The following is a 23,182-nucleotide window of genomic DNA, read 5'->3' on the forward strand; positions in this document are numbered from 1 at the left end:
CCTCTTCCACAATCATCTCATCATCACATTCAGAGGGTTAGAATTCATTCATTCATTCATTCATTCATTCATTCATTCATTCATTCATTCAATTATTTATATTAAGAAAACACATCCTGCTGTCCCTGAGAGTGGATTCTATGATGACATCTCCTCACAGGCCAAAGGGTCAAATGTATGTTAATCTACCCATGACCTGCTGACTAATCCTGTTACATCAGCTGCTGGAAATTTAGAGGAAATGAAGATTATGTTGTGGAAGAAGGTTATACAAATATCAGAGCTTCTGTTCTGAGTTTACTTCCTCAGGAAGCTTTAGTGGGATTAGCACAAAGAGACATGGAGAGCAATCATGGTGGATCCTGCTGAGACTGTTCAGGTGAAGTATGAAGTCATCAGGCTACTGTTACACACACTTTGTTCATTCCTCTGATGTCACTGACAGTAGATGTTATTTTAAAGATCATGCCCAGTTCTGTCATGATACGTGTGAACACGTGTGAAGAGAGCCAGAGATTAATAACTTAACAATAACTAATGATTAAATGCAGAGAGGTGTATAAGCACATAGTGTGTGAAGAAGAAACACTCAGTGAATCATAGTGTAGCACCCAACCCATGTAGCTAGTATTCAAATTAGATCAAAGGGGTGTTGTAGCACTGAGTAGGGCCGTGGGTTCTTTAATTTAGTGGCTTGCCCTACTAACCTGTAATGCTGATGTACCAGATAACACTTCAGAAAGTGCAAACTGTCAGTAATGCCTGGGGTTGCTGTCGGTGAGGCAGCTCTCTATGCTCCTCCTGTAGGCCTCCTTGCCATGTTTGATGCCCCTGCTACGTTGGCTCATGCAGTGCTGTACAGGGAACTATCCCTGTTCTGATTAGAGCCTGTACTCCACTTGTCAACCAAGGTTTTCCGTTAGGAACAACCCAGATGGTTTTAGTCACTGTCACAGTCTCTACGAAGCACTTAATGTAGAAAAGGACTGACTGATGATAAGCCAATATTGGAGAATTCTGCTCTCCCTTTCTAGTCCCTGTCAGTACTCTTGCTGCATTTTGTATTAACTGAAGGCTTTTCATCAAACTTTTAGGACATCCTGATAATAACGAATTACAGTAGTTCATCCTAGAAGTAATAAATGCATGAACTAGTTTTTTCAGCATCACTCTGACACAGGATACAGTGGGGCAAAAAAGTATTTAGTCAGCCACCGATTGTGCAAGTTCCCCTACTTAAAATGATGACAGAGGTCAGTAATTTGCACCAGAGGTACACTTCAACTGTGAGAGACAGAATGTGAAAAAAAAATCCATGAATTCACATGGTAGGATTTGTAAAGAATTTATTCGTAAATTAGGGTGGAAAATAAGTATTTGGTCACCTCAAACAAGGAAAATCTCTGGCTCTCACAGACCTGTAATGTCTTCTGTAAGAAGCTTTTCTGTCCCCCACTCGTTACCTGTATGAATGGCACCTGTTTGAACTCATCATCTGTATAAAAGACACCTGTCCACAGCCTCAAACAGTCAGACTCCAAACTCCGCCATGGCCAAGACCAAAGAGCTTTCGAAGGACACCAGGAAAAGTATTGTAGACCTGCACCAGACTGGGAAGAGTGAATCTACAATAGGCAAGCAGCTTGGTGTGAAAAAATCAACTGTGGGAGCAATCATCAGAAAATGGAAGACATACAAGACCACTGATAATCTCCCTCGATCTGGGGCTCCACACAAGATCTCATCCCGTGGGGTCAAAATGATCATGAGAACGGTGAGCAAAGATCCCAGAACCACACGGGGGGACCTGGTGAATGACCTGCAGAGAGCTGGGACCAAAGTAACAAAGGTCACCATCAGTAACACACTACAACGGCAGGGAATCAAATCCCGCAGTGCCAGACGTGTTCCGCTGCTGAAGCCAGTGCATGTCCAGGCCCGTCTGAAGTTTGCCAGAGAGCACATGGATGATACAGCAGAGGATTGGGAGAATGTCATGTGGTCAGATGAAACCAAAGTAGAACTTTTTGGTATAAACTCAACTCGTCGTGTTTGGAGGACGAAGAATACTGAGTTGCATCCCAAGAACACCATACCTACTGTGAAGCATGGGGGTGGAAACATCATGCTATGGGGCTGTTTTTCTGCCAAGGGGACAGGACGACTGATCCGTGTTAAGGACAGAATGAATGGGGCCATGTATCGTGAGATTTTGAGCCAAAACCTCCTTCCATCAGTGAGAACTTTGAAGATGAAACGAGGCTGGGTCTTCCAACATGACAATGATCCAAAACACACCGCCCGGGCAACAAAGGAGTGGCTCCGTAAGAAGCATTTGAAAGTCCTGGAGTGGCCTAGCCAGTCTCCAGACCTCAACCCCATAGAAAATCTGTGGCGGGAGTTGAAAGTCCGTGTTGCTCGGCGACAGCCCCAGAACATCACTGCTCTCGAGAAGATCTGCATGGAGGAATGGGCCAAAATACCAGCTACTGTGTGTGCAAACCTGGTAAAGACCTATAGTAAACGTTTGACCTCTGTTATTGCCAACAAAGGTTATGTTACAAAGTATTGAGTTGTATTTTTATTATTGACCAAATACTTATTTTCCACCCTGATTTACGAATAAATTCTTTACAAATCCTACCATGTGGATTCATGGATTTTTTTTTCACATTCTGTCTCTCACAATTGAAGTGTACCTCTGGTGCAAATTACTGACCTCTGTCATCATTTTAGGTGGGGCAACTTGCACAATCGGTGGCTGACTAAATACTTTTTTGCCCCACTGTATTTCTAATTTTAGAGATATTTCAGAAATGGAAGACACAAAACAAGACACAAGAAGACACAGGCTTACATATTTGTTTAATTAGTGCATTAAAGGACATATCCTGGTCAAAAATGATTCCAAGATTCAAATGTCCAGCTGGGATAACCACATTTACTCAGAGCCTTCTTGATATGTTCTTCTGCTTCCCTGGGCCCTGTGTCTGTAGGGATGCTGTTCACTCTGTGTTGTAGTGTCCTAATGACACCCAGTTTGTGCTCCAGTGGATAATGAGAGTCAAACCTTAAATACTGATCTGATTTACGGTATACATCGACTTTTAAATGTCCCCCATTATTGATGGAAATCTCACAGTCTAAGAAGGCTAACCTGCTACTTTTCATATTCTCCCCAGTGAATTTGATGTCTTGGTCCATTGAGTTAATGTGACCACTGAATCGTGGTATGTCCTGAGATTTAATTTTCACCCAGGTTTCAGCCACATACCTGAACTAATGACTTGGGGGTGTTCCAGGGTAGCATAACAGAGCCATCTTTTCCACTTCTTCCATGCACAAGTTGGCCACAATGGGTGAAACTGAGGAACCTCAGTTAGCACTGGAACCCTAGGTAGTACTGACCCTTGTATGTGAAATAGGTGGAATGAAGACAGTTCCAAAAGCAAACACACTTGGTCTATGCTGAAGAGTGGTCCTGTTGCTGAGGTTGGGGTCATCCTGTAATCTCTTACGAACTACCTTCAATGCTTCCGTGACTGGGATGCAAGTGAAGAGAGATGTAACATCGTACGAGACCATGGTTTCATCTGCCTCCATAATGACGTCTCTCACCTTCTCAACAAAATCTAAGGTGTTCTGGATGTGGTGTTCAGAGCTGCCTACCAACAGGTTGAGCATCAAAGCCAGAAACTTTGAGATGTTATAGGTGACCGAGTTGATCATACAGACAAGTGATCTTAAAGGTACACCCCTAGAAATAGCCTGTGGTATGCGGTCCGGTCAGTAGCGTTATCTTGTTCTACCTGCTCCAGAAAATCTATCACCCTGTTCCTGTAGTCACTTCCTGGGTCTTGTTTCTGGGCTCATGAGTATTTTTGTCACTGAACAAATTTTCTCATGATAGTCTATATGGTTTAGCAAAACTGTGCACCTACCCTTGTCTGGCAGAAGGATGATAATGTTGTCATTACTAACTGATGTAAGTGCCTTCCTCCTTCATGCTGATGTTGGATGCTGGGGGCTTTGCATTGCTGAGACATGCAGAAACTTTTGTCTGCAGCTGCTCTGCTTCTATGTCTGCAATGTTGTTGTTTCAAATTTCTCTTTCTGTGGCTGTGATCAGTTCAACTAGTGGGATTTGCTTCGAGAAGCTGGTCAGGGACTTCGTTTGCTCTTCACTACCCGACTCACTGGACCCTCTACAATTTGCATACTGCCACAACAGGTCCACTGATGACGCCATAGCCCTGACACTACACACTGCCCTGTCACACCTGGAGAAGAGAGACACGTATGTGAGAATGCTGTTTGTAGATTACAGCTCAGCATTCAACACCATCGTTCCCTCGAAGCTGGACAGGAAACTGCAGGATCTAGGACTGAGTAGCTCCCTCTGCAGCTGAATCCTTAGCTTCCTGTCTGACAGACGCCAAGTGGTCAGACTGGGCAGCATCACCTCATCCTAATGAACACTGGTGCTCCACAGGGGTGTGTACTGAGCCCTCTCCTGTACTCACTCTACATCGACTGCACGGCCACTAACAACTCCAAAGTCATTGTGAAGTTTGTGGACGACACTACAGTGGTGGGTTTTATCACCAACGGTGATGAGACGGCCTACAGGGAGGAGGTCAGCGCCCTGACCTACTGGTGTTAAGACAACCATCTCACCCTCAACGTCGCAAAGACAAAGGAGCTGATAGTGGACTTCCAGAGGTGCAGAGAAGTACACACCCCCAGCACCATCAACGGCGCTGCTGTGGAGAGAGTGAGCAGCTTCCGGTTCCTTGGTGTACATCTAGCTGAGGATCTTACGTGGTCAGGACACATAAACAAAACAGTGAAGAAGGTGCAGCAGCGCCTCTTCTTTCTCAGGAGACTGGAAAGATTTGGCATGCATCCTCAGGACCTTCTACCGCTGTGCCATTGAGAGTATCCTCACTGGATGCATCACCACCTGGTATAGCAACAGCACCGCTTACAACCGCAAAGCTCTCCAGAGAGTAGTGCAATGTTCTGAACGGATAATTGGAGGTGAGCTTCCCTCCCTCCAGGACATCTACAGGAAGCGGTGCCTGAGGAAAGCGGGGAGGATCATCAAGGACTCCAGTCACCCCAGCCATAAACTGTTCAGACTGCTTCCATCAGGAAGGAGGTTCTGCAGTATCCGGTCCCGTACCAGCAGACTGAGAGACAGCTTCTTCCATCAGGCCATCAGACTGCTGAACACTTCATAGACACCTCAGCTTCACTACTGGAACTTCAACATTATGCACTCCACACTGTATATAAATGCCACTGTTTTGCACATGTCCAACTACCAACCTCTGTATATTTTATTTTATTGTTTACTCTATTTAATTTGTAAAATATGTATACACACACACACACACGTAGAAAAACATATTTAGTATACACATCCAGTAATGCATACATTCTTATATTGTACATATATTTATTACTCTCAGATTTAGCCATTCTTATATTTTGCTTGTTTTATGTTATTGTATTGTTGCACAACTCTGTTGCTTGTGAAACTCGCACACAAGAATTTCATTCGCATGTACTGTACCAGTGTACCTGCACTTGTGACGTGACAATAAAAGTGATTTGATTCGATTTGTCTCTGCATCACAGATACCACCATGACTGTCACATTCACTTGCCGTTCCTCCTCAGGTGTGGCTGTTATCTTGACTGTACCTGTACTACATTAGAGCTACGATCAAACCTCTTCATGCAGTGTGATTCTAACTGGTTGCTATGGTTATACCTCTGACCTCTGTACCTCCTGCGGTACCATTAGAGAAAGTGATGTAGTGAAACACTGTGTCAGAATAAAAGACATAACACTGATATTATTTTTCAGGCTTACCGTTTAGAGCAGCTGCGAGGCAGAACATGTGAGCCCATCACTACTCTCTGTGCTCGTTGATCAGATCCTAATCTCTGGTCTGCTTCAGCAATCAGCTTCTCTCTGAATCGAACTGAGCTGCCAATCTTCTCACAGCTTGTTCACGCGTGTTTTAGCGTTCGTTACTTTAGATTTATGGTCTGCATCATAACTACAATGTAGCCACAAACTCCCCTAATTCCACACTCTAACCTAACCTGCACCTCTAAAAAAGTACCTGTACGTCAGGTTGATGCAGCTGCTGTGATTGGTCTGTTGAACACCGTTGATTCTTCCTGTGCATTTCCAGCTACTTTTTCAGCAGCCAGAAATTCTTTTAATTATTTATATTTTAAACCTGTTGGCGTGAGATGAACCAAAGATGAAAGTCTTTACTGTGAGAAGAAACAAGCGTGCTCAGAGCATCTGAAAGCAGGCATGAGATGACAACCGTCTGTCTGATGCCTTCATCAGTGAGAGTTAGCCATGCGTCCTAATTGCTCCAGTATGAGAGAGCTTTCAGTTTTCTTCTGCTTGTGTCGCTTACATTGTCATCTCTGTGCTCGGCATCCCAAGACAACTAGCTGATTCAGAAACATTACACAATCAGCAAGGTTACACAAACACACAAAAATATCCCATCCACCACAATCTGACATTTTACCAGCATGCTGGTAGTATTTTCAGTGCTCCAAGTACACAGGTTCCAGATTAATGCTTTCACTGTTTTTCCAACACTTTGAGTGCAGCAGAGCACATGAAAGTCTCAAGCCTGAAAAACACTATCAGGCTCCGTTAGATCAGGTTTACACTGCATTCGTCACGAGAGCAGGACTTTTATTCTGTGAGTAGCACCTGTGTGATTGATCAAAGTCTGAATAAACTGTTTCTGTGACGGAGAGGAGCAAAACTGCGTCCGTGTTTGATCTGTGTTCCTCACAAAGTGCATTCTGGGTAAACTTTCAGGCTCATATGAGTGAGTAGGGACTCATATGAGTGAGTCTACTCACTCATATGAGTGAGTAGACACCTATAGCCTACTCAGTAGGCTATAGGTGTCTGCGGGGAACAGGTGAGAACAGATGGAAGGTCTTCTTTCATCTGAAACCAGGATCATCTTCTGCTGTGACTTACACTTTGCAGTATATTGTACAGTGAACTTGTCTGTCTATTTCACAGTATAATTTGCAGTATATACAGTATATTTCGCAGTATATACAGTATATTTCGCAATATATTGTACAGTATATCTTGCAATATATTTGGCAGTATAATTTACAGTATAACTTGCAGTATATTTCGCAATATAATTTGCAGTATATACACTATATTTTGCAGGACACAGCACTCTCGGGCTTTTCCAGAGGCAGTACTTTGCGCGTGCGCACTGCATCGCTGCCTGCGCCTTTAAGAGCCCGTTGCGCCGAGCCGAGCAGCTCTGACGATGACGCCATGCTGTTATTTTTATCGCGGTGACCTCATCGTTCTATGGCAGCACCAGGACTTCACCGAGTCCCTCCGCCGCTTCTGCTCTCCTCTGCGACCCGTCCTCTCCGGTACACCAGGCGGACTCCCCCGGTTTGTCCAGCCGGGTCGGAGGAGCTGCTGTCCGGACTCTGACGTCGAGTTTTCAGACGGTGAGTTCACCAAAATTTCTGGTTCAAGAGTGACCGAGCGGCGGCTGAAGTTCCGTTACCGGGCCTAAAGTTAAAGTTCGCTCCGTGTGTCAGCCCGGGCTAACCCCGCGTCTGAGGGGAACTTAGCGGGAAAACGTCGCTGTTCGTCGGTTTCTTTTTAGGTGAGCCGGAGTGGCGGTCAGAACGCGGAGACACACCGATAAAATGTGAGAGAGCAGCGGGCTGAGAGAGTTATAAAACGGCCAACGTAACATCCGAAATGTCGCCCACACCGCCCGAAGCTCCCAGAACCAGCGAGGAGCCTCCAACAGCAGCCAGGCCTCCCTTAAATCAAACTCACACTACAACAGCACAGGTTAGCTCGTATTAGACCGTCTGTGACTGCGCTAAAATATACCGAAACTGCCTTAAAATAAAGACAGAACAATATTTGTGGGTAGTAATGTCCTTTTAAATAATAGTAAATTTACTTATTTGTTTAAATTACCCTGACACCACTCATATTAGCTCATATTACAGTTCCAGTGCCTGTAAGTTCCCTTAAATATGCCAGGACTTCCTTAAAATGAAAACTAGCGTTATGTATGTGTATTAACATCCTTATAAATAATAACTAACTCAGTCTATGCAGGCAGATATCCATTTATTACCGCAGAAACTCTTTATCTGCTCATCTCAATTTCATTTTGACCAGTCTTCCTTAAACATGGTGAAACTTCCTCAAAGGTAAAGTATGAGCATTAATCTCCTCGTGATTCACTCAGATAACCCTGAACACCACCGATGACAGAGCTGTAAACATTAAGCTCTCCTTAAATCTGCCCAAACCTCCTAAAATAAAAGATAAAGCCTATTTGTTTATATTAATGTCTGATAAATGAAGCACCCTTCAGACTCTCAGATAACCTTTAAACTGCTGAGCATGCTTTTAACAGCACACACTAGACTTCCCTTACTAAATGTCCTTAAAGTTAAAGGTACATTTATTTTAAATATAAATAATATATTTAATGGAAATGTTCCATTATTTTTTTTAAGTGAAATAAACATCCAAATGTAAATAAGTTATTACAAAGTTAACAGGTGACCATTAGGTGTGTGAATCAGGTAAGCTGAGTAAATGAAGCTCACACTTCTCTGAGTGATCTGACCTCAGAGTCACGTTTCAGACTTCAGAAGAAGGTTTGACATTTAAATTTGAGAACCGTCTCTGTTGCATCATCTCTGCACACTGTCAGTACAAACGCAGGCAGCAAATAAGCATGATCAACATACTGAAGGATAATATGAGCATCAGAGGGTCCACACAGCCTGTACAATAATAAAACTTTGGATTGAAATACTGCAAGGTTAGATCAACCTAGCCGGCTGCTGTAGGTGTGTACTGTACAGCTATACCGGTCCAGACAGTCCCCTGAGAGTCTGTGTTCTTACAGATATCCAGACTGTGATGGAACAGAGTTAATGAAATAAAACAATTGTGGTTCATCTCAGTGGTAATAACAGTCTAAAGGAACTGAAAACTGATGGTTTAAGCTGCCAATAATCAATCTGTCAGTAATCAATACTCACCTGTGAGGGTGGACCTTTATCAGCCTAACCTGTGTTAGATTATTTCATAAGCACTGTCAGGTAAATGAAACCCAGCTAACTCACTTATTATCTGTGTGTTTCCTTCAGGAGAGGAAAACCTCGCCGTTTTCAGTGGTTTGTTTTTAAACGTTTGCACTGATGCTGAGAGGTGTCAGTTTAGAGCCGGTGAGTCACATGACCAGAGCAGTGAATAATTTTTATTTATGCGTTTACGTTTAGTGAGTGTGCTCAGTGAGGAAATTTAAGTGTCATGCAGGTCAGTAGGATGGTGGTGAAGCCTGATCAGTGTCCTTGAGGGAACCGGAAGTGATGTCAGGGTGACGGCCAGCTGCTGACAGCGTTTCCACCAATTACAATTAAACGCTCAATCATGGCGTTGTTTATAGCCATCACAGCACTGGTTTACTTCCTCTTCAGCACAATGAGCTGATCATGTGTTGGGGCTGAACCACAAGTTCCTCTCTGTAGTGGCTTTGGAAGCCTCATTTAAAATTTTTTATTATAATTAATAGTTAAAACAATCTGCTGCAGCATGCCCCACCCACCTTTTTACCAGCTTCTTATTTTGAATGCTTGCCTCCGGGTGATTGGTCGACACTCCAGCGTCATTTTCAGAGTGTTGGCTCAGGTGAGCACAGCGGGAGTCTAACCTGTCTGTGTGTGATGTCAGCACAGGGCTAAAGTCCTGTGATTGGCTGCTTTTAACCTCAGGTCATTCACCTTTGACCGGTCTCCACTGTCAGCTCAAGCTCTGAGCGCACCTGTCACATGTAGAGGCGCAGAGGAGCAGGAAGTGGCAGCGCTCTTTATCTGATGGTGTTTGAAGATGAGGGCTCTCTGTGTCTCAGAGGCCCGACTTCACCGCTCTGTTACACCTGATAACAGCCTCTACCTGGACTCTTACCTGTGGTGTAGAGCTGAGGACGAGGCCGGCGCTCGCCCTCAGACTAAAATCATCATGACTCAGAGCTCGAGCCTCCAGAGAAAACCAAACTCTGACAGGAGGTCAGTACTCAGTGAGCGCCCACCACTCAGATTATTTTTGTTTTTCTGCTTTAGTGACAGTGACATCGGCTTAATAACACTCCAGGGCTATTTTTAGGTTTTTGAGTCAGAAGGACGACCAAGCAGCCTGTTTGTCTCTCTGAATCTAAATGCAGTAGTGATGTTATACAAGGCGCCTGGTCACCTCACTTCCTGTCACAGATCTCCTGCCGCAGGGGTTCATGTTTAACATGAAAGTTTTATAGGTGGGTTCCAATTAAGATTAATGGTCATGGCGACGGTGGGTCACGTGACTCCGGCATGCCGCCTGAGCTCAGTGTGTGATGTTGCAGGAGGCTGGCAGGTGATTTGAGTCGAGGCATTTCTGCAGACCGGTGCCCGTGATGCCATCTGTTCCTGTGGCTCGTAGCCGGTAATTTGACAGATCGGGTGTCAGAGCAGGAATGTCCTGGCTTGGAAAAACATCAGCGGGATCCGAATTATTGGATTGAAGTGGAACCTGATGTTGGAGACACAGCCAGAAGCTCCAGCTGCTGTTTAAAGGCTCCAGAAAACACAATCGTCCTCTTTCTTCCTGGTTCATGGCTCCAGGCTGGTCTCCTCTTGATTTTACATTCCTCCTTGCAGGCGCTAATTCAGTTCCTCCACATAAACCATCCGTTCTGTCGGGGGGGAATGTAGGTCAGTGCTCTTTGGAGGGATGGCTGTAGTTTACACAATCGTTTTAATGTGGACGTGATGCTAACACACCTGAAGGTTGATGTTGGAGCTGCAGTCTTGTGTGTGCAGCTCACTGTGGACATGTTAACTCTTTAAACACCATCACAGCTCTGCAACCACTGTCCACACTCCTTCAATCATTGGTTTCATTTAACCATCACAGGTACCACTTTCATCAGTCTCATCTCCACCTCATCCTCTTTCTCCTCAAGCTTCTCCTGAGTGAAGTCTAACACATGAAAACAAAGATAAACGTGCTCATATATTCTCGTCGTTGTCAGCTGCTCAGACATGTGACCCTCACGTCTCCCCACAGCTGACAGCGACCCAGCTAAACAGCAGCAGCTGGTTATAAGCTAAAATTGTGCAGCTGATGTCAGGCTCGAGTGTCTAAAGCAAGGGTCTCAAACTTAAATGACCTGAAGCTCACTTTAGTGTTTTCAAGTAGTACTAAAAAACAAACAAACAGGAAAACACCCACAAATATTTCCAAAAATGTAGTGTCTTTTGTTTGTTTGTTTGTTTTTTAGATTTCAAATATTGTATAAAAAGACAAAACTGAAAACGTGAACACAATTGTTTTCCCCCTCACTCTTAACTAACTGAAGCCTTACAATGAACTACCAAATAAATAAATTGTTACTCTCTTTCTGGCCAAACACATGGCAGCACATCTCCTATAATTTTGTTCGTATTTAACAAAATAAGACAGACATTAGTTTTTACACTTTACACATTAGTTTTTGACTGCTGGTGTTTTCTTTACAAATAACGTTCTTACTAACACAGTCAATCCTTAAACATGTTTGTACTCTCTGCTCATATTGCCTTCATATTAAATTTTTTTTTGCTTTTTAAAGAACTTATTTTAACATTAAATTCAACAACACGTGGGCTGCAAGGGGACCCAGGGCTGCGAGTTTGACACCCCTGGTCTAAAGTCACACTTTCCCTCTGATAAAGTGTCTTAATTACATCTCACATAAATTTATTCATCAACAGTCCAGCAAAGTTCGAGCCATTCCAGAGATGCTGGTGAGTCTGTGGAGCTACAGCGTTGCCTCCGTCTCGTTAACATGTTTTAAATGTGGTGCCGCCGACAGAAGGAAATAAAATGTGGGGACTTTTTCTGGGTCTCCTGGCTGTATACGGGTCAGTCCTGCTTACAGTTACCTGTGAAGGTGATTTGGGATTCCTGCTCTCCGCTGTGTTATCTGCAGCTGTAGAGACCTGGGACCACTCCATCTATCCCAGGTGGATGGTTTCACTTTCCTTTGGCTGGGACCGCGAGTTTAACGGTTGACCACTTGTGCGCTGAACCTCGGTGACATCACTAAAATGAAGCAGCAGGACCCTTTACAGATGTGCCAAGCAACTAAGTCCCACTCTGAGGAGAAGGTGCAACAAGTTTGGGGATTTTTCGGCTCTAACTTTTACAGCATGAGGGAGTGTCCTGGTGCAGAGCTGTGAGTCATCCTGAGACCAGCTTCTGTCATACCTGCACAGCTGGATCAAGTTGTCAAGTGGCTTTATTGTCACTTCAACCATGTGCAATGGTACAGTACACAGTAAAGCGAGACAGTGTTCCTCCAAGACCATGGTGCTACATATAACAGACAATCAACACAGGACTACATAAAGTGCAAGTGTGCAAAAATTGCAAAAAACAAAACAAACACAGTGCAACACCAGACAGAATAGAACTATACAGACACAAGACAGTGCAATTGAAAGGTGCAACAATGACAGTGGGTTGTGCAAAAAACTGAACACTGTGCAAAAAGTAATTTGATGTATGAAGGTGTGTGTGTGTGTGTGTGTGTGTGTGTGTGTGTGTGTGAGATTGTGCAGATAAGTGCTTCAACACCTGAGCTCAAAGAAGCAGCTCAATCATTCGTCACACTTTTACGAGCTCGAGCACAGAAACCACTGCATCGCTGATTTCTTACACAGCTCAGTATGAGGGTGTTATTTGATAATTATTTTCAGCTGGAAGGTGAGATCACCTGCATGTAGTGTACCTCCTCCCAACAAACAACTGATTTAAATCTTTATTACTGACTGTAAGGCCCACTCCAAAATAGGGCTGCTCAATTAATCGAATTTTAATCACGATTACGATCTGGGCTTTCAACGATCATTAAAAATGACTGAGCCGATTATTAGCCCCTCCCTTGTGCTTTACTCTCGCGCTGCTCCGTGTGGCAAATCAAGCGCACTGCTCTGCATTCCGAACACACGTCACAACAATTAAGAGGACCCAAGGGAAGCTCGGAAAGCTAAGCAGAAGTTATTTGGAGAGGAGAGTGACTGCTATTGGTTGAAAAGAGAGGTAAAAAAAAAAACTTCAGTGGTGTGGAAACATTATGGGTTTGCGGAGTCAGACGTGGATCAAGTAGACATAGTGTGTAAACTTTGCTACGGTGTCGTAGCTGCACCACAGAGCAACACTGCAAAGTTCACTAAATATAGATGTTTACATTTTTCATTTATTTTTTATATTGCAAACATTTGCACTGTTATCAGTATTTGCACACTATTTTATATTATTTTTTTAAAGTCATTATTCAATACATTGTTATTGTTAACCCTTTAAATCCCTGTAGAACAGGAACCGCGTAAGCTAGCGCAATAATTTGTTTTGCATATGAAACCAGAGGAGTTGTACTTACATCTTATGCCATCAGCTTGTCCTCGGTCACGGTTTCCTTCCACATATAGCTTTGCAAAAATTGCATAAAAAGCGCTTGCAGGAACAAAAACATAATATTCCAGAAACACGCTTTGCCGATCCGATCAGCTGTTCGTAACACTTCCAACAATGAAAATGAAGTCAACGTGAACTATCTCATGCCCGCCATTTCCTGTCCGAAACCGGAAGTGACGTCATTTTCGCGGAAAATGTAGTTTTTTTACTTGTAGGCCTTAAAAGCCTATACTGGTGTTTTTATAAGTCATGTTTGACTATATACTTTTCTGAATAGTTTCTGGGATGCTTAGAACTCAAATTGCACTGCTGGAAATAGTTTATTTTGATGCACCTGCTGTTTTCTTTGCAAATTTGCATCATAGGATTGTTTTTTGTTTTTCCTGCATTATATAAAAATTGCTGTATCTCCAAAATAAAACTATGAAGACACTCAAAATAAATTTCCTGTGGTGGGAAACTATTTTTTGCAACTTTTTTGTATTTAAAGTTTTGAGGGATAAGCCTCTTAAATTTCCCCAAGTAGAAATATATGTAAAAAAACAAAAACGATTTTCAATTTTTTTGTAGTTTATTGCACTTTTTTGTAATTAATGTAATTACCATGGACTTAATGCATACATATTATTAAAATATGGGCTATAACAGTTGTATTGCTGTATAGCAACTTGAAATGCTCCCAAAAATGGCACTACAGCATGTAAAAAAACAAAAACAAATAAATAAATAAATAATATAAGCTCTGGCGGACTTGGTTCTATGGTAGGTCTTAAAGGGTTAAATAAATATTGTCAAATAACCGAGATCTCAATTTCAGTGAAAATAATCGTGATTATCATTTTTGCCATAATCGAGCAGCCCTACTCCAAAACGCACGTCTCTTTTTCACGGTTTTCAGGAAAGCAATGAGAACAGCGCCGTAACTCTCCAGCTCCTTCCTCTGCTCATGTTTCAGGCTCTCTATAAAGTTTAGTGAAATTGGGCGCGATGTGTTTTGTGTCATCCTGATGTGCCGGACAACCTGACCCACCTGTCTCACGGTCATGGTTTTCTGTGTGAATAAGGTTTGTCCTGATTTGGCGTGGCGTCGTTGAATGTTTCTGAAGCGACTGTGATGCAGACTCACTCTGACTCTGTTTGTGTTTCAGATTTTAAAACTCAGAGTGATGTCATCAGGAGAAAAGACGGCTGTTGGAGTGAATGAAAGCCCCTCCCCCTCGCTGCAAACACACACACTGATGGACTGAACACACACACACACTCTGAACCACCATCTCACACACAGTTGGGATTGGCTCTCTCTCTCTCCCTCTCTCTCTCTCTCTCTGGGGCTGCCATCGGGATGACATCATACCCGGCCGACACAATGGAGCTCTTCATCCTCTGAGGTTCTTGGCCAGACTGCATCACTGTGCTGGACTGCCGGCCGGGACGCCCACAAGGAGGGGGGGAGGAGGAGGATTACTACCAGGGAGGGGGGTGGGGGGGTGGTAGGGAAGTGAGAGGAGGCAGCTCACATGTGTGAGCGTGTGGGGTCGCGGACTGGACTGGGTATGGCAAGGCCCGGGATTGTGCGCCCTATCGGGCCAGAAGCTCTGGTAGCGCTGCTGGAGGGGGCGCTGGACCGGGTGGTGCTGATTGACAGCCGGCCCTTCGTTGACTACAATACCTCCCACATCCTGGAGGCCGTAAACGTGAACTGCTCCAAGCTGATGAAGAGGAGGCTGCAGCAGGACAAGGTGCAGATTGCCGAGCTGCTGCAGCATTCAGCCAAAAAGAAGGTGAGTAGTGGTGGTGGTGGTGGGAGGGTGGGGGCTGCTCCGGTGTGGTTAGAATACGGCTCAGATTCAGAACGATGCGTTAGGTTAAAGTACGGAGCAGGCCAGGGGACAAATGACTGGTCACTGTGTCACAAACTGTATATAAAAGATGGACACAGCTGTTGCTTTAAGTACTGTTGCAATGTTTTCAGAGTCAGACGTGACCGTGCCTGATGTGGTGAGTGGAGTTGTTGGGTGATGCTGACATGATTTGCCATTCATCTGCACATGCTCACTGAGGCATTGTTTCTAGTTTCAAGTTGATGGGAATTTTTTATTTATTTATTTTTACAAGCTCAATATCCTTTATTATTATGTGCAGATTTATTTTCTCTTTTCCTGATCCTGGATGTACCTGTGTATCTGTGTTGCAGTTGGAACTGCAGGCCGATCAGGAGGTGGTGGTGTACGATCAGAGCTCTGCCGACCCAGCCGCTCTGAGCTCCGAGTCCTTTATCAGTGTCCTGCTGGTTAAACTGGAGAGGAGCTTCCCCTCCGTACACCTGCTCTCAGGTGAGCCTCCCTGCACCCGCGTCGCTCTGCCATAACTAAAGTTCAGAGTGTGGCCTGTAGGGAACGTTTAACTGTGGGGGGTGAGCAGTTCACCGGGTTCACCGAGTCATGACGATGAATCTTGAGCCTCTGACTCTGGCATGCAGCTGTAATCTAAGTTTAAACAGGAAACCTCTGAAAGCGAGCGGCTGCTTCCTGCTGGACGTCTCTGCGACGCCATTAAACCTCATTTACACTCGTTAAAGGTGATTAAAGTGAGATGGCAGCAGCTAATGGGAAGGAACCGATCAGATTATTGATTTCTGATCGGCTCTAGCTCTGAGCGAGCATGCTGCAGCTGCCTGCAGCTATTTCTACTGAGTGTGGCGTTATGTAACGATGATGTAATGCTGCACGGTGGCTCCACCCTCACATCAGAAAAACCAAACAAAGTGCTAGCTCTGAGGTTTCAGTTACACAACAGCCACTTCCACTGGGAGACCAGAGTCTTCATCAGCGCCGAGGATCACAAAACACGCCCGCCAGCGAACTGAGTCAGACAGGCATGTGAGCAGGAAGTGCTCATATGCTATGTTTAAATCCATAAACAGACAAGCTGTTAAAATTAGCTACAAAAACACAGAATATTTAATTTTTTTAAATTAAAATAAGAATGTAAAAGAAATGCTTAAAAATAAAAGAAAAAACACAAATCATAAAAAATTGAAAAAAGTTTTAAAAAAAGTCAAAAATCAGTCAGTAAACTTAAAAAAATTGTAACAGAATTTAATTGATTAAATGTATTTATTTATTTTTTTAAAAGTACCAGGACATTTAAACCAGGAGTGTTTGGGCCTCAGTTAAAAACTGTGTGAACATCTTTCAGGTTCTGTCTTTGGATTGTGTACAATCATGATCACAGGTGTAGTTATAGATCAGAACGTTTTCTTTACATGATCAATAGCTGGACTCACCTGGCACTTTCTGCTGGAAATAAATCGGTTTCCAAAGGAGGCTGCAGAACATCGATGCTCTGGCTTGTTGCCTGGCAACAGGTGATGAGGATGTTTGAGTCGAGCAGAGACAAAGATTCAGTCTGATTCCTGCCGGAAGGAAGCACAGCTGTTGACCTCATTATTTCACTGTCAGCTGACTCTGTGTGTGTGTGTGTGTGTGTGTGTGTGTGTGTGTGTGTGTGTGTGTGTGTGTGTGTGTGTGTGTGTGTGTGTGTGGGGTCTCAGGTGGGTTCTCCGAGTTCTCTCACCTTTTTCCTGGTCTCTGTGAGGGGAAGTCCACCCTGGTTCCTTCCTGCATCTCTCAACCCTGCCTGCCCGTCACCAACATCGGGCCGACCCGTATTCTGCCTCACCTGTACCTGGGCTGCCAGAGGGATGTCCTCAACAAGGTGACACAGCACCACCCCCACATCACAGCCCTGCCCCCGAACGCTTTTTAAAAAAAAATGTATTTTATTTTTTTAAATTCTCTCTTCTTGGGGTCCAGCCTCTCTGGTCCGGCTCTGATCCAAACCTGTGTTTGTTTTCCAGGACCTGATACAACAGAACGACATTGCCTACGTCCTGAACGCCAGCAATACCTGCCCCAAACCAGACTTCATCCCAGACTCCCACTTCCTCCGAGTCCCCGTCAACGATTCGTTCTGTGAGAAGATCCTGCCGTGGCTGGATCGCTCGGTGGAGTTCATAGGTCAGCATCACTTGCCCACCTCTCTTGTGTGACTGAATAAACCAGACCCTACTGCTCTCTGCTCAGTCTGAACTTTGTTGTGTTTCAGAGAAGGCCAAAGCCTCCAACGCCCGAGTCCTGGTCCACTGCCTGGCTGGAATCTCCCGCTCGGCCACCATCGCCATCGCCTACATCATGAAGAGGATGGACATGTCACTGGACGAGGCGTACAGGTGAGAAGTCAGGACTTCTGAATCTGACCTGGGACCAAGTCTGTTTGTTAGTTTAAAATGTTTGAATGCTCAGTTTTCTGAGTTCTTACCCCTGTGATGTCATCAGAGGTCACTGAACTCTGAACATAACCAGGTTGTAGTCATCAGTCAGCCGTTGACAAGGCTTCTGAAGCCCCAACAAGCAACCAGAGACAAGTTTAGACATTTATTTTACATCCACGTAATGTTTGCATAGAATCTGGAGCTCAGACACTCTGTTAGTACACGAGCCTCACAGCAGCTATATAGTTGGGCGGATTAGTCAGACGCCACCAGATGGAGCATTGTTGGTGAGAAACACCATCCAAGCTTATCCTTTTTCAGGGTTGCGGGGGGCCCAGATCGCCAGTCTGTCACAGGGCTAACGCACAGGGACAGACAACCATTCTCGCTCACATTCACTCCCGCATTCACGCCTATGGGCAATTTGGATTAACCAGTTAACCTATCCCCACTAACTGCATGTCTTTGGACAGTGGGAGGAAGCTGGAGTACCCAGAGGGAACCCACGCAAATACAGGGAGAACATGCAAACTCCACACTGAAAGGCCTGATGGTGTAATTGAACTCAGGACCTTCTTGCTGTGCGGCAACAGTGCTACCGACCGTGCCACCGTGCTGCCCGAGAAACACCATGTATCAGTTAATCTCGGCATGATGTTTGTTAACACTGTAGTTAGTTCTTTTAAAGGTGAAAGAACTAGATTGAAGGCACAAGTGGCAGAAATTAGCTTTCCCCTAGGAGTGGATGGACTCTGCCTTGTGATAGTGTGAGGAGTTCAGTCATTCATTCAGTCTAAGCTGGAGGAGGTGGTGAGAGGGAGGTCTGGGCTCCCCTGACAACTCCAGATAAGCAGAAGAAAATGGCTGATTTTTGTGCGCAGTTTAGTTTTCAGATGATAATTTGTCATTAAGCGGCATTTGTTTTTATTGAATATTTACTTTTAGACGAGTCGGTTCATCTTGTTTTTTTCTCAACTAAGAAACAGTCACTAGGACGATCCCTAACAAACACGGCTAGCAGCTACAGCTGCATGTGTCAGCCTCCACCTGTCAGTCAGAAGCCACGCCCCTAATAATGCAAACTTTAAATGTGCGCGTGTTTGGTATTGAATGATGCTGACAGCCGTAAGTGTTTGATCCTCATTAACCTGTCGTGTTGCTTCCTGTCCATAGTCATGCTCCTGTTTCTCTTCCTCATTCAGGTTTGTGAAGGAAAAGCGGCCGACTATCTCGCCCAACTTTAACTTCCTGGGTCAGCTGCTGGATTTTGAGAAGAAGATAAAAAGTCCTCCTGGTACGGACGCCAAACCCAAGTGTCTCCATCCTCCGGAGCCCAGCAGCGAGGCCTGCGCTCAGCCTGAGGATGCGGTCCCAACGCCCGGCGTGACACTGCTGGAACCTTTGACCCTGCCGTGCGTTTTAGCCAATGCCCCCGAGGAGCGCCTGCTGGCTCAGGCTCTGAGTGGCCTGCAGCTCGCCGACGGCTCAGAAGACAGTGCCCGGTTGAAACGCTCCTTCTCTTTGGACATCAAGTCATATGGCGAGCCTGGCGGGGGCGGCACCCATCGAGTTTTCGCGCCTCACAGCGGGTCGGGGGACAGCAATGACTTCTACAAGCCGCCATCCTTCAAAGAGACAACGAGTAAACCCTGCCAGTTCTCGCCAGTGGAGGAGGTTTCAGAGCAGTCCACGCCGGAGCAGAGCCCTGATAAGGAGGAGGCAGGCAGCCCGCAGCCAGCGGTGTCATCGGCCTCCAGCGGCTTTGCTAAGCCACCCGCCGCTCCAACCAACTGCTCCCACCACTTGCACCGGAGCGGGAGCATGGAGGAGAACGCCACCAGCTTCCTGTTCGGCCTCTCACGGAGCCAGCAGCACCTCGCCAAACCAGGAGGTGGCAGCGCCCTGAAGGGCTGGCACTCGGACATCCTACTGGGCCCTGTCACCGTCTCCACCTCCTCTTTGGCCAGTGGATGGTACCTCTCCTCAGAGTCCACGCGCTTCTACTCTACATCGGCTATCCTGAGCGGCGGCGGCTTCACGGCGTACAGCTGCAATCACGGCTTGGAGGCGGTACGGCGGCGGCAGCGGACACATGACCGCGGTGACTCGAGGAGGAGCTGGCACGAAGAGAGCAGCTTTGAGAAGCAGCTGAAGCGGCGCAGCTGCCAGATGGAGTTTGGAGATGGGATGGCGGACAGCCGCTCCCGCGAGGAAATGGGCACGGCGGGGAGTCAATCAAGCTTCTCGGGCAGTATGGAGGTCATCGAGGTGTCGTGAGTTCACACACGCAACACAAACCAACGATTCCGTGTTGTGTCAGGGCCGACCCTGACAGTGGAGGACAAGGAGGGGACGAAGCCAGCAGTTGAATGGTTTTTAAATGCAGGTAAAAGTCGAATAAATCAAACCAGCTATAACTCGATCGGGTCTGATTCACGGTGATGGAACTTCCTGTGTGAGCGGCATTCAGGGGCATACAGGTAGTGTAGCAGCTCTTAATCGATGACAGCTGAGTCTAATGGCAGGTTTCTGCTGGGGTAACAACCTTTCATGAAGGTCAGACCATCTGAGTGGTCTCACAGCTCGGCAGCCATCTTGGTAACGCCTCTGAGCGGTTGGCTTTAATCTAATTTGTCACAGTAATGATCGTCTTTCTGCTTTCCACAACGATCCACTCAGTGTGATCGGAGATTGGCCTTCCAATCACATATTTGACATCATCTGTACAGCGTAATCTGTCAGGTCAAATAAATCTGACCCCTGACCTGACTCTACCTCTGACCAGTCTGATTGTTCCCTGACCTTCATGTTCCACAGTAACTGCCTAATAAGTGCCTTTATGCGTTTCAAGATGGCTGCCGAGTGGTGAAGGAGTTTGTGATGAAGCTCATCTGTGTTTATCTGGTGGCAGGGGCTTGAGAGAGTACTGCAGCTTTACGTGGGCATATCCATAGGGTGGGTTAGAACCATAGGTTGGCGTGACCTCTGAGCTAATATCAGGATATGAGGTCTGGAAGAAGCACTTTGGGAACTGGTTAACATGTCCGTGCTGCTGTGGTAACTCGTTAAAGGGCCAAAACGTCACTCCAACAGTTTAAAAACAGGAAATGCTGAAATGCGTCGAATCAGAGAGCTGCTGTGACTGAACACTCACCGCTGCTTTAACATGTCGTGTGCAGACCTGTCTGAGGGACTCGCACTTTAAACTTTTTTTTTCACTTCTAATCAATTCGTGATTGAAAATTGTGGCTGTAGTAATCAGTACCTCCACCGGAGGCAGTACTCACTGCAGCCTGTCAGCTTTGGAACGATTTTTTCTGTTTTCTGACATTAGTACATTGGGAATAGTTGGTTCATGGGACGTTAAATCAATACACTGATGTCAGACATCGCCTATGTGTTTTGCCGTGGTGGCTATTCCTGCCACACTTGGACCTTGTGATTGACGACAGGAAGTGAAACAAAGACTGCCAAGACTCTCTGGGGGGGGGTCAAAGGAGCTTGTTGGCAGGTTAACTCTCAGGTGTCCTCTGAGGCAATCAGAGGGGATCTCTGGCCTCACCTGGATGGACAGCAGGTCATGTGATCAGACGTATTCACAGGTAATCTTGCACTACTGTGGTATAGAGGTTGGTTTGATTCAGAGTGTTTAAAAAGAATAAAAAATATGACTTTTCAGATGTGTAAGTTTGTCTGCTTCATCTTTAAACTTCTAATCTCACACTGTATGGAAGACCAACACTGCCAAAAAATACAAAATACATGCTCTGACGTGTAATTAAAGTGGACGTGAAACTACACATACAAAGGCTAATTTACACCTCTGAGCCCTGCTCTCAGACACTGACATAGATGTAACTCTATCTGTGAAGCTTGGTTTTTAGAAATAAATTCTTAAAGTTTTAAAAACATGTTTAGCACAATGTTCTGTCAGTACGGAACACGACATTTTTTTTCCCATATTCATTTTCCTTTGGATTTATTGACCATAAAAATAAAGTGGACAAATTATTGATTATAAAATAATCAGCTAATTTCACCTTGTAGAATAAAATTAATTGAGTGTAAAAAAAAAAAAAAGTAATTTCTGTAATTGTTTTTCCCATATTTATCAATAAATGAGAAATATGAATAGATCTAATGTAGTCAAACAGTTTGAAATTTTAACAAACGTTTATACACTATCAAAAATGATACATTAATTAAACAGATACTCCTGTTTTATTTCCTTATGTGTTTCCTGTATGGGAGTCTGAAAAGTACAAAACATAAAAGAAAAAGTATAAATAAATCAGAATATATGATTCAGTTTTTTTTCATGCAGTTTTCATCTGTATGAAACGTTGCTTCATCATCCTCGTACTGTAAGTCAGGTTTAATGTAGTTTTTGTATTTTACATGTAAATATTTTCCTCCTGCAGATTTGTAAGTAAACAACGTCGATGATGCTGTTTTATTCCAGAGCAGTTTAAAGAGTTAAAGCGACCGGTAATGTTGCTGATGGACCAATCAGAAGGCTCCAGTCAATGACCGCTCCTCTGGATGCTGAGGCTGTGGTGACCCACGCTTCAGTAACAAACAGGAAACTGTGTTTTAAGGTTACCCTCCACTGAAGCTTTCACCAGCAGGGGTCAGCATTGGCTGCATTACCTGCATGTCCTCAGCAGGCTTCCCTGTTTCCAGCCAGCCAGGAACAGGCTGTTAATGACTCACCTGGTAAATGAAGGCCACACTGACTCGTTTAAACAGGATTCAGATGTGCACTGTGATTGGTCCAAACCTGACCACAGTCATTAGGGTCAGCTATTTATGAAGCTCTTAGAATGGGGTGCGGGCCAAGTATCTGCATGATGGCCATAATCTGAGCTGTTCCAGTTCTCCAAAACACTAAGGAAAGGAGGGTCAGTGCTTCTTGTATTGTTTCCTTTAGCAGAGGAGATGCTGGCTGGACCATCCTTTATGAAAGGGGGGGAGAAGACACCACCCTATAATTCATAGTGACTGAGCATCTCACCCTTTATGACAACGACAATACAGAGCAGAAATGAGCATATAAATGTTCAACATAACAGTATTTTCCATTTCACCCATAACCTTCTGACATATTCAGTTTTTATCAGCAGCTGTTAAAATGACATGCTACATTTAAACGTTGCACCAGTGGAAGAAAAACTGCTTTCTGTTGACCTGCTGCTGCGTGTAGAACGTTGTATGAGCTCAACATTATGATCTATAACAACTGATCAGAGTGTGTTTAAGGTTCTGTGTGGTCACTGTTCAACCCATCAGGGGAGAAAAGGAATTATACACAGCAGGTAAAACATAAGAAAATAAGACAAGTTTTACTT

At 44.8% G+C, this 23,182-nt stretch overlaps 1 protein-coding gene across 1 annotated transcript; it reads left to right on the plus strand.

The window, feature by feature from the left end:
• Positions 1–15,057: 15,057 nt before the first annotated feature.
• Positions 15,058–21,914, plus strand: dusp16 (dual specificity phosphatase 16). Its single transcript, XM_085251792.1, has 6 exons — positions 15,058–15,342; positions 15,756–15,894; positions 17,115–17,278; positions 17,421–17,580; positions 17,669–17,792; positions 19,037–21,914. Exons 1-6 carry the CDS (start codon positions 15,079–15,081, stop codon positions 20,109–20,111), a joined length of 1,926 nt encoding a protein of 641 aa, XP_085107918.1. The 5' UTR covers positions 15,058–15,078; the 3' UTR covers positions 20,112–21,914.
• Positions 21,915–23,182: the final 1,268 nt, after the last annotated feature.

The sequence above is a fragment of the Mchenga conophoros genome, linkage group LG17 (genome assembly GCF_057382185.1).
Source record: "Mchenga conophoros isolate Kocher_MC1m ecotype Shallow Benthic linkage group LG17, M_conophoros_male_GT1.1, whole genome shotgun sequence".
Lineage (NCBI taxonomy): Eukaryota > Metazoa > Chordata > Actinopteri > Cichliformes > Cichlidae > Mchenga > Mchenga conophoros.

Bases quoted from the DNA above. Each gene is read 5' to 3' on its own strand.
- dusp16 (XM_085251792.1), top strand. From the start codon at position 15,079: ATGTGTGAGCGTGTGGGGTCGCGGACTGGACTGGGTATGGCAAGGCCC. The intron at 15,895-17,114 runs GTGAGCCTCCCT...GTGGGGTCTCAG, and splicing joins CTCCGTACACCTGCTCTCAG to GTGGGTTCTCCGAGTTCTCT. The intron at 17,279-17,420 runs GTGACACAGCAC...TTTGTTTTCCAG, and splicing joins AGAGGGATGTCCTCAACAAG to GACCTGATACAACAGAACGA.